This window comes from Xenia sp. Carnegie-2017, unplaced genomic scaffold (assembly GCF_021976095.1).
Source record: "Xenia sp. Carnegie-2017 unplaced genomic scaffold, XeniaSp_v1 HiC_scaffold_23, whole genome shotgun sequence".
In the NCBI taxonomy this organism is placed as follows: Eukaryota; Metazoa; Cnidaria; class Anthozoa; order Malacalcyonacea; family Xeniidae; genus Xenia; species Xenia sp. Carnegie-2017.
This window is the reverse complement of record NW_025813486.1, coordinates 11,401,740-11,414,022: the sequence shown is the minus strand read 5'-3', so window position 1 is coordinate 11,414,022 and position 12,283 is coordinate 11,401,740. Positions and strand designations below refer to the sequence as shown.

The following is a 12,283-nucleotide window of genomic DNA, read 5'->3' as shown; positions in this document are numbered from 1 at the left end:
ACGCAGAATGTGGACATTGGAATCATCGTCCCATGTAATGTAAATCTGTCATCTAAGGATTCTCGACGTTATGTTTTGTATACATACTGTAATTTAGCTCCATATTTTGATCATAAGCAAACCAATTAAGCACTTGACTATAAAAATCATCATAATCAACATGGTTGAATCATCGATTGCTATGTATATGTTATCAGGAAATTGAGTTGGTTGCATGTACTTCAAATTTCCCCCAAAAAAATTTAAAAAACAACCTCGTCAAATTTTTATTCAGACTGCTTTAAATGAAAGCATTGAAGAATATCCAACCACACAAATACAAAGCAAATTAAAAAAGAAAGCAAGTGCATGCAATGTATTACACTTTAAACATACACTAATATATGTTCATAATTAAAGTAAATCATGTCGAATGTCTTCCCGTTTTTAAACACCACTGTATCTTCTCTTAAGGCAAAAAAAAGAACAAATTTAGGTACTTTATTATTGGTGAAAAAGAATAAACAACTGCAACTATGATCTATGCATGACTTTTGTAATACTACGGAAAGCAGACACAGCAGTGAATATCCTAATCTTCTATCGCTCTGCAGTAATTTAGTATATTTGATACACAGCAGAACGTAGTTAAATGTTTGAATAAATGTAGGCTATAGATACATATTGCAGCATTCAGATTACCTATATGTTAAATGAATTAACAAAAACACGTTTCTGCAGCAGCGTATAATTTATGGAAATAATGGTGCTCATAATCCTTGTTAAACGTGTAAGAAAAATTCTTACGTAATACCAATTAATTGGTTGTATGAAAATTTATTACAATTGTTTCACTGATTTCCATTTTTAAGAAAGCAGTTTAATACGTAATCAATCAGTTTAACAAACATCGAAACAATACGTATACAACTTCGCAAAATTCAAAAAACTTAATATGCTGTCGAGAAAATGACATGAAAATAAAGTTGTTTTGAGGTTTATTGACGATGTAACCAAAGTCCACTTTACATTGACGTCAAGACAACAACGTACATCTATTGAAGAAAAATTACCTGAGCTAGTGTTTACATATATTATGACGTCATGAGTACAGGTGAAAGTTACATGAAAATGACTGCAAGTCGATGACTTCTTTGAAACCAAAGTTGAAGTGTCTAATGTAGATAAGATAAGTTGCTCGTACTTATTTCAATTATCACAGTGAATTGTAAATTATATTGATAGGTTTATGATTTTATGCGTTGATTGGATAAAAAATATGTTGAAAATTATTGAAACAAAAACACAGGAAAACGTCAGTATATGCAGTATTCAAGACAATTAATGTTTGTAATACAGCCTTATGGGATTTTGTGACTTTCAAGTGTAATCGTTTTCAATCTTTTATGAACAAACAAAATAAGCAAATATCTTACTTGTGAAAGCGATGTGCTCCTTTTTGTGAATGTTAGAACATCCAACAATTGTACAACGATTCGGCATTTTTAAAATATATTTTTTGTTTACGAACAGAATTAACTGCAATTAAAGTTCGACTGGAGACTGGAAAATCAATATAAAATCACACCTGGAAATGTCGAAAATATTTTTTTCTGCATAGCAGTCATTCAGGGGGAAATAGGCACTTTACGTTGCCGCCATGGTTTTTACATCATAGCTTTAGTCTCCTTAGCTGCTCCAGTTTTAATAGAACTCAATGAAAGAAACAAAAAAATATGTTTTTGCTATTTAATAAAAGGAAGGAAAACCTAAAAAATATAATCTATAATGTTTGACGCAGTCAGTGGAATTGTGTACATGCTTATAGTTTTCGGATGCAAAAATTTCCAGCGTTATCTGCTTATGTTAACCCAGAGACTGGCTGACTACAATTAATTGGACTTACATCATTTTGATTCGTCATGGCATAAAACAAGTTCCCAAAAGACATGATATCTTCATAATACAGAATACGATCCAACGATTCAAAAATATGCAGATAAATTTGTTTTACTCTACTTTTTAAAATTGTCGGTTTGACATGGTTTTTGACATGACGTGTAATGTATAGACTGCAGTTTTTTCATTTGAAGTGATAGCGTTTATGTAAGTTGTTATTCGTCGTCACTGTAGTAAATGTACGTTGAAACCTCGTTTTAAGATTACGTTTACACAACTCTGGATCGGTCTGAAAACGGTAAAAAGTAACAGAGCTAACTACACGGGAGCGGAATTTCTTTCCGCAGATGTGCAACCACACGTCAAAAGTCACTTTTCCGGAGAGGTGTGAGCACACTTTCTAAACGTGGTCAAACGAAAACTGATCGTTGAGCATCGTGTAATCAGTGATATTTCTCTGCACTTTAGATACCAGTCCTCTTCAATTCCTTCCGCGTTTTGGTGCATAATTGAAAATGGTAAACATTTTATACTTAGGAAAGCATTTAATGACGGATTTATTTTACAAAACAATGTTTTTATGACTTATGCCTAAAGATATAAGCATGTAGCAATGTGTAAACGAGAAGTGGTGTCATTTACTCATTCTTCTACAAACAACTAACGAACCTTTAGAGTAAGAAACATTATATCTAAACACCCGCCAAACTTTATCGGAATTCTTTGAGCGTCAAATCATCGGTAGACTCTAAATTTTCATTTGGCAGACGTTGATACGTGAGGAGTAGTCTGTGTGATCACTTTAACCATGTTTCCCTATTTTTCAATTTTTTTGTTATACATCATGTGTAACCTAAAATGCGATTAAATATTTGCAATCACTAGCAATGCACGAGGCAACAACGAATTGCTAGAGCAACAGAACGTCTCTTTTCCCCCCAAAATAGTAATAAAAGCGTCACATACTTGTAAATAAATATAAATCATACCCCATAGAGTCTCATACCCCGTAGAGTATCATAACGCACAGAGTATCATACCCCAAAGAGTATCATACCCCATAGAGTATCATACCCCACAGAGTATCATACCCCATACAGTGTCATACCCCATAGAGTATCATACCCAATAGAGTATCATATCCCATAGAGTATCACACCCCACAGAGTATCAAACCCCATATATCTTACCGTCTCACGGCTTGTTTGTATGGAAGCCAAGCCGCCCGTTTACCGACATAGCCCGTTAAGCAAGATCTCCTTACGTAGTATATAATATATTAAAATTCTTTTTGTGTTTATATGACGACATGGACTGGTCTGCTTAGCGAGATCTCACATAGCACAGGCGAGATCTCGTCTGCCGGGATGAAATTTTTCTAATGTATACACTTAACTGCCGAACTAGTCCGTTTGCCGAGCTAAATTTTAACTATTTGGGCTTGCGTGTGATAACATATTAAAATGGTAAAATTCGTGCACGTGTAAAAGTGAGCAAAATAGACACGAGAATGGTTAAAAGAAAGAACTTTCGCTGCGATACAAAGATAATGGAGCATTTTATTGATAATCTGTCTGATTATAAGTAAAAGATGTTTTATAAAAGCTTTGATATTGACTGCGAAAAAACTTCTCGGCAAGCAAGATGAACGTCATATAAAACACATCAAAAAATTCATCTCGCTTACCGGGCCAGCCCGGGACAAAATAAACAGACCCTCGGACAGTTTTGAAACAGAAGTTATTGATGATGTAGTATTTATAGCAAAACATAGTTTTCACTTTAACATTCAGTGATACTGATAATGAACTTCTCGTTAAATATTGTGAGAATTGTTACTTTCCAGGTACTTTGCTTCGTACAATGTGAGCATATAAACTCGGCTGCGTAACATGAGTCTAAGTTAAAGCGTTTGACTAATTTAGAAATGATTTTAACAGTTTTTGCGTTATTTCAATCAGCATTTAGCACTAAGCACCTTTTAACAATCAATAAAATTTTCATACTTACTACGTTTTGTGACCATATATTTGGCAGGCTAGAGGCTACCCAGATGTACGCAGACGTATCTATTTCAATAGAGGCAGTAATTCGCAATACTATTCCAACATGAAGTATTGCAATTCCGAAGAAACTCGGCTCTTGGCCTGACCATCTTGTGGCCAAAAATTTATCATGAAATGTTTTTTTCTATATTTCTTGCCTCTGGCATTTAGGTATGATTAATTTTTTTTTTTCATTTTGACGTAAGATTTAAAATATGCTTTTACGAAAAATATGTACTGGTACTTATTGTTGCCTTTAAAATATGACTGACTTTTAAATTTCGAAGGGCAAACTCTTTTCTCTTGAAGCTTCTAACTTATAGACAGACTTCATTCGTAGCATACGGACTTAATTGTTAACGGATTGCATGGTGACTTTACCGGTAGCTTTATTCTTAACCTATATAATGAATGAACTCATTTCCCCCAGGTAATCATTAATAAATAGGAATTAATTCTTTAGAATATTAATGCATTACAATGTTTAAGCGAACATTGTATACAGCCAAGAATTTTGTGTCATGCCGTGTCCTCCTCAAAATACACTGTCCTCTGTGGAACTCTTGCAAGATTCACACCACATCACAATTTCCTTCTGATACAGTATGGCTCCAGGTTGTCCAGCCAGGTCAGTCTGATGCTTCTCCTGGTTTATATATATTTACAAACTATCATCGGTAAGTGTAAAGACATTTGCAAGTATTTGAATTGAGCAACCTTAAAAGTTGGTCATTTTGTAGAAGAAGTGGCATATATGCAGGGGCGTATCGAGCAAATAATTTTTGGTCACGCTTTTTTATGAAGAGCCACGCCCTATGATGTCGTGATTTTCAATCATACATATAGTAAAACATAAGTACTTTATTGAAGTTTAATGAACAAATTTTAAAGTGCAAACAAACAACATATAACTTTCTAACAACTCAAAATAAAAATTACTGTCTCAGGTTAAGATCTTAACTTCATCATCATTTTAGTGGCCATGACTTTACATGCAGCTATTAACTTCACCCACACTAAACTTAAGGTCTGTCGAAGGCTCAAGTCGGGCTCTAGAAAATGAGCGTGACTAGATGCTTCAAATCTGCGAGTTTGAGCATGCTCAGAAGTCATTAGCCAATTAGATTAGGAATATTTTTTCTATAAAATATTTTGTATGGTCGGGCTGAATTTTGAGAGCCCGACTAAGCTGCGAAGAGCATGGAACGGCACACTGTTGCTACGCAACTTCTCATTAAATGCAAATTTTGAGTTTAATTAAACCAAAATCGTTATTTAAAGATTCAGATTATCCTCTCAACATCCGCAATAAATTGATTAAAACTATTTTGAAATTCAAACTCATTTATTTTGAATTTTTATTCGAACAAATTCTTTCTTTTGGGGGAAATTTTTGGTCGGCCCGACCAGTGTGACCTCTAGATACGCCACTGGATATATGGCTCAAGCAGGTTCTGAAATAAAATTTTTTTTCAAGTATCTACATAGATAACTGGGTTTTGGAATTTGGTATCCTTGCTTATCATCTAGTATCCATGTATGGATTACATAACTAGTTGGCTTTTCTTATTCCTTGGTCAGATAGAACATAACCTTTGACTTACTCTTATAAGTTCATGATGAATCTTAAAGTTCCTTTTTCCATTTAATGAATGACAATAAGAGACCAGTAAAAACATTAATTGCTCTCCGTTTTGTAAGAAATGTCGTATCCCATAAACATACAGGCAAAATATTCTCGCTATCCAAATAAATAATTTTATTATCTTGTGGGCATCACGATACTGTCAGTCAGTTGGTAAGTCAGTCCGTCAGCCAGTTGGTAAGTCAGTCAGTCAGTTGGTAAGTCAGTCAGTCAGTTTGTAATTCAGTCAGTTGGTAAGTCAGTCAGTGAGTCAGTCATTGAGGATTTTTTTGGGGGGGAGGTGGCAACCGGCAGAATGAGTCAAATGATAATCTAAATTTTTACTGGAACAATAAGGCTTAAATGCTTATTTCGGGATATAAGTCAAGTCTAAATGACTAAATATTAATAAATCTCAATAAATGTTAAATTACCAGCCATTCTTCTGATCTGCTCTATCATGAAAAGATGCAAATAAACAAAATATGTGGTATACTGTAGCAAATGTAATCATTTCATGTTTGGTTGAATCCAAAATTACGTCAAACCCGAAAATTAAAGGTTCTTGCAGAAGAACACGTTTTCTATCACCTTTTTCATAAAAAAGGAACATAGGGAGGCGACTTCCCCCCCCCTTCACCTCCCCTTACTGTCAACCACTGCTCAGTCACTCAGTGTGATTTATTTTTAGATACATCATTAATGCGGGTGAAAATACATTAAGGAATTTTCGCATGGGTGGATTACCATCAAAGGGACTTGACAAGATGTTCATGACTGGCTCAACAATCAATCACATTGGTGGTCTGACGAACATGCTTCTAGCGACGCAGAATGATGGCTTTTCGGTCGATAAACTTGTCGATGTCTACGGTCCACCGAATTTGGATGCATTCTTACAAACAATACAGAAATCTTTCCAGTACATGAGTAAGTTCGAGTTTGTAAAACTTCACCAGATTGAGGAACGAATAAATTGGCTGGAAATTGCGAGTGATAATAATTTTCAAATTTTCGCCTTTGCTACAAGCGATGGTTCGCAAGAGAACGGTCGGACGATTTTCCCAAATCTTGCCGTTTCTTACGCGTTTTTATTACAAGAACCGCTACGAAGAGTTCGCATGGATGTAGCAGAAAATCTTGGCCTGGCACAGGACGTTTTGAGAAACGTTATGTCAAAGTGTCAAATGGGATATTCTGTTGATTTACCTTGTGGAACACAGGTGAGTTAACTATCCAATTTTAAACTTAGTGTATCAAATGGAAAGTTTTAATGAACAACGCTCAGCAGGAAGTAGCTACATGTTGTGAGTTTTGCACTGTTTGAGTTACCATGTTTTATGTTTTAGTTTTCCAGAGTAAGGCTGCATGAAGCCTGGATAGCCTGTCGACTGGAGTGACTTTTAAGCCTAATAAAAGTTGGTTGTATTTTCTTCGCGAAAATTCAACTTTGTTTACTTTTAATCTATTAGTTGCAAATCATCGTTTTTTCTCTTAAAGAAATTTTTGTAACGTTCCGAAGAAAAACATTACCATACACATGCTAGCCTATCCAGTTCTCATGTAACCTGCCCATAAAGAGTGCTAAATCCTTAACCCTTTACGTACTTCCCAAGTTTTTTTGGTCCTTTACGTTTTGTATGGTTTCCTTGATGTTGCCATAAGGCAACACTGGGAGAGAAAGGGTTAATCAGGACAAACATTACCAACTGTTGTTAACCTCAACTATCTACGCATATATTCTGTTATACTCTATATGATATGGCTATTTCAAAGACAACTTTTAAAGAAATTATGTGCTTTTAGACAATAATGCCGCAGGTTGATTAAAATTGTTTGAATATACAAGTATAAACTCTTGCAAAATAATTTATAGTAACTAAATTGACGTATTTAATTTTTGTGCTAAAGGGTTTTTTGTGTTCTATTTAGATCAATCGACAATCATTTGTTGTCATAGATTGTCCATCAAAACAAGTCCTCAACAAATTATCTTCTTTCATCTCACGTGATTTCTTCTCAAGTGATTTGCACACTCACGTGGACATAGTAATTCACATGACCGGAAAAGATATAGCAAATTCCATGGAATACAAATCTTGGATGACAACGTTTCACCCAGAAACGAAACATCTTATGATGAATGATCACGTGGTTGAAAGACCAGCTTTCACCGTCTTTGATGAAGTTTATGATAGGTTAAATAAACTTCACGTGAACATTTTCCCGCCGCTGTACTATTCATTGTTTATGGATAAAATTCATTCTGGTTTTAAAGATTTTCCTGAGGGTTCTGTCCATTTTGCTGCTCCGACTTTGAGGTATAATTTTCGGCCAATAGCCTTTGAAGGCTTTGAACAAAACTTGGTGGCTGTAAAAGCTGTAAATGAAAAAGTACTGTCGGCAAATGGAAGTCGTTCAAATGTGTTCGCAAGCTCTACGTTGAGCAACGATTTTCAGGTTGTTTTCCTTGGAACTGGTTCCCGTATTTCATCAAATCTTCGCAATACTAGCGCGATTTTGTTGAATTTGAGGTAAGGGAAAAACCTTAACTCAGTAAACAAGTTTACTTTAAACAATCTTAGCTTTATATAAATAACATGCGATGGACATAAAACATAGAGGACCACTTTAGGTGATAGTAAGAGCTACGATATGTCGTTGCAAATGCATCGAAAAAGAATGGTTGCAATTGAGAAAGGATTTCATACTTGCAACATGGAATAGTGAGCCTATTGTACTGAAATATTTTGTTGGATTGCTAGATTTTTCATGGTGTCTGGTACTGTATTGTGAACATTGACGTAGCCAGATCGGAAATTTTGTTATGCTATGTAAAGTTATATGTGTTTCTTACTAAGAAAATGATGTAATCTAAATTTTACATACCACGACCAAATTTGTACGCTGGCTATAACATAGACTGTACATATGTAAACAGGACGAGTGAGCTGTGAACTCTCCGACGTTTCGCTGTTCCTTTACTTTACTGAGAATTTTGTTTATGCAACTTTGGCATCACTGTTTCGTTATTACATAGTGATGAAACGTCCATTTTAATGGACTGTGGCGAAGGGACGTTGAGACAGATGTTTTATCATTACGGAGACGATGTGAACACGATGCTAAAGCGAATCCGTACCGTGTTCGTCTCCCATATGCATATTGACCATCATTTGGTAGGTTCGTACTTTTATATTATTGCTGCTATTAGTTTTACAATACTCCACATAACACGTTGGCTCAATCTTTTCACCTAAGATACGTAAAACGAAACCTGTAAAATTCATTTTCTTCAATCGAAACCGATTTTAGACAAACCATCTTGATTGTTTAAAACCAGTCTATGGTTAGTCCACGGTCCAAATAAGTTTATTGTTGATATCGTAATTTTAAATCTAAATGCCATATAAACTCTGTTAATTGTCAGTTTTCAAAGAATCAAATCTTACAAATCAAATGTGTTTTAGGTATTTTGGCTGAGCTCCAATCTCTAACCTGTTATAATATATGTTCATTACTGACGCAATCAATATATTTAATCATTTATGCATGTTAAACCATGAATATTTATCATAAATTATCAATTTTTAGGGTCTTGTCAATATTTTACGACATCGTAAGAAGATTATGGTGAGCTTGTAGGAATGACTTTACAGCTTTGCATGTCTTCTTTTTATTTTGCAATAATTTTATGCCAAACTTTGCTGTTATAATAATTGCAAAATTACCTTTGTGTGTTGTAACGGTTGAAATTTTCCGGTACTTTAGAAGGTAAATTGTGTCATATCTAGGGTGATTCAAGTTTCGTAAGAATTATTGGTCCAGAAACTTTGGATTTATACTTAAGATATTTCGAAATGCTGTGTGGTGAAACTTTCAACTTCAGGTGAAAATTCTATCTTTCTGTGTTTTTTTGGGTTTTTTTTTCATTTCTTTTCATAAGTTAGCACTAATGACATTTGACTTTTTATCAGTTCCATAGCCACCTCGATAATTGTGGACCAATTTTCCTGTAAATGAATTTTTTTTCTGCGGATGTTAACATGCATATATGAATTACCTCCTCCTCTATTATCGAGGCTAGCTATGGCATTGATTTGTGTAGGTAATAGTATAGTTTCAAGTGCAATTACGTATAAACATGCACGGGTGAGTATTTCAAAGACTGCTGCCCAATAGCGTGAGTTCAAAGAACGATTAAAAACAGTTTACTTTGAGTTATAGTTTGCCTGTACCGTCCAACTCTATCTTGTTTCGTTACTCTCTATAGCTTCAGATAAGCTTCGTTATGCGGTCTAACTGTTAAAACATTCCCCAAAACCGTACTTGCTCCTTTGTTTTTATTCTTTGCATTCTTTTGTAATTCTTGAATTTCAAACGATTGCAATTGTGGAAATCTTTGGTTATTTACAACTACCGCCATGTATTTTTTTGAATTGAAAAAAAATTTGTTTGGCTTTCACTGTTTTTCAGCCAATCAGGTTACAGTATTTATGGTGCAACTATACTTTTCTACTGAGCAATTACAGATAAACTGCATTGCAATCAACCAGTCACAGTTGAGAAATATCTCATAGCATATTATTAGTAGTTTGTTTGGGCCTTGTTCTATTAGCGAAATTTCTTAACGAAATTCGTGTATTTTTGTGCATGTGTTCTAAAATGACTAACTTATAGCAACCTTGTTGTTTAGTCGCTCACAATATTTGTTTTTTAGGTTCACTCAGTTTTGGTGGGTGAAAAGAGGATTGGGAAGAAAGAAGGCAAACAATTTAGTCGCTCTTTGGGATTTTCTTCTGTAAGTTGATAAATTTCTAAACACCATGTATATTTGAATATTCGATAAAAGTACTCGAGGTTTGATTGACTTTGGCGTACCACACAATACAGAATTTGAGTTAACTATTTTTTGCAGATTTCTGTTGTCCCTACGAAACATAGTGATTACTCTCATGGTTTGGTACTTGAACGCAATGGATGGAAAATCGTTTATTCTGCTGACACAAGACCTTGTAAACAGTTAATTGATGCCGGTTAGGAGAAACGGACAAATCTATTCTCTTTTATTTCGCTATTTCTCTACTGCATCATTTTTTCACGAGTAACGAAAGGAAAAATTTTATTGTGGTGATATGGCCTTATCGAAATATTGCCCAATCTCATTAAGTTGTTGCTTGTTTTATAAAGAGCAGTCGTTTAGTTAATAACAGGTTTAGATGCAGCAAAATATGTTTTGCTACTTACGACTGGAAGATGCTTTTTTTGAGCAACAATAAAAATGAAATCTGTTCTATGTCCGTCTCCCTGTCCAGGAAATGAAGGCAACCTGTTTCACCCTTGTTTGGGCATTCGGCAAGAGCCATCGTGAATAGCGAAATCTTTTCGCAAAGACTGAGCTTTTTTGCTAATCTCAAAAAAATTTATCCTATTTTCAATTATATAACATTTTATTTTTTTGCGAACGCGAATTTCAATGTGTCTTTCGTTAAATATATCATAAAGGACTCGCGTTGGCAGTTTCCTTTCACGTTATCCGTCCTCTGAATATCTGGAAATTCTACTGGTTAACTCTAGATTAATTTCCGAAGACAAGTCTTTTCGCCACAATCATTGGAAGAAATATTTACTTTTTTGTTGCTATAGGTGAAAATGCGACATTACTCATTCACGAGGCAACATTCGATGATAAACTGCTTTACAGAGCGAAAGAAACTGCTCATTGGTAATATAAGTGAGGCAAACTATGTCTTGCTCTTTTTATATTCAACTTGCTATTTCATTGTCCATACTCCTGTTTGTAAACCTTTGTGTCTCTCTTATGTAGTACCGTATCTGAAGCAATCAAATGTAGTGAACTGATGAAAGCCGAGTACACGATTTTAACACACATCAGCAATCGACATATTTTTCCCTGTAAATCTTCAAGACTGCCTCATAACGTGAGCTTCGCTTTTGATCATATGACGGTATGTTTCATGTCACGTTTCGATTGGGAAAAAAGGCTGTAAAATTAAAGATTGTACATGTCGAAATTACTGTTTTGCAAAGTATCTGCAAACGTAGCGAATTTTGGTGTTTTTCCAAAGGGAGTTTATCGTTATAGGTTGAGCAAAAAGATCTTAAAAATATTCGTGGAATAATGGCAAATGTTGAGAGAACCTTTGTATACCAATGGAAGAAAAAAAGAAAACAGAAGCAAGCTGTTAAATCAAAAGACTCTCCCATTCTTGTGAATTCTTAAAATGTCCATTCACCAACGCAGACATCAACTTGATATTTAGTGAAATACTGTTCTGCTAGAAAATGCCCGACTAAATATTTCGACTGGCGTAGCTACTTAACCGAACGAATGAATTCTTTGCCTTCAAACTTACAGGCTTGCAAGTAATTTTGAATTGAAATTACCTAACATTTAGTTTTATATAGCTAATCATACCACTCCAGAAAGTTTTTTTTACATTGTGTAGACTCAAGGTGTCTCAAAGGGGGTAATTTTTTATACTTTCTATTGACAGATAGATAGGCCGACCCCGACAACTGAAGCAGATTTTTGCGTGGGGTTTAAGAAAAGCATGAACGAAACATTAGCACTATACTTACAAAATTACGAGAAAGGTATTTAAGAGTTATCGAAACACTCGGCAAGTTTGAGAAAACGAGAAATTCGTTGGCGAAGTTTATTGATTTTAATTACATTTCCCGCGCAAACATGCAACTTTCAGATGTGACAACC

At 34.8% G+C, this 12,283-nt stretch overlaps 1 protein-coding gene across 1 annotated transcript; it reads left to right on the top strand.

The window, feature by feature from the left end:
• Positions 1 to 4,461: 4,461 nt before the first annotated feature.
• Positions 4,462 to 11,791, top strand: LOC124449105 (zinc phosphodiesterase ELAC protein 2-like). Its single transcript, XM_047000051.1, has 11 exons — positions 4,462 to 4,551; positions 6,239 to 6,770; positions 7,480 to 8,081; positions 8,588 to 8,726; positions 9,142 to 9,180; positions 9,342 to 9,436; positions 10,268 to 10,313; positions 10,466 to 10,583; positions 11,194 to 11,272; positions 11,375 to 11,516; positions 11,654 to 11,791. Exons 1-11 carry the CDS (start codon positions 4,529 to 4,531, stop codon positions 11,789 to 11,791), a joined length of 1,953 nt encoding a protein of 650 aa, XP_046856007.1. The 5' UTR covers positions 4,462 to 4,528.
• Positions 11,792 to 12,283: the final 492 nt, after the last annotated feature.

What these genes read in the sequence shown, in the direction of transcription:
- LOC124449105 (XM_047000051.1), top strand. Translation starts at nt 4,529, where the DNA reads ATGGCTCCAGGTTGTCCAGCCAG. An exon ending in ATTTACCTTGTGGAACACAG is followed by an intron (nt 6,771 to 7,479) that starts GTGAGTTAACTA and finishes TGTTCTATTTAG; the next exon opens with ATCAATCGACAATCATTTGT. An exon ending in TGCATATTGACCATCATTTG is followed by an intron (nt 8,727 to 9,141) that starts GTAGGTTCGTAC and finishes ATCAATTTTTAG; the next exon opens with GGTCTTGTCAATATTTTACG.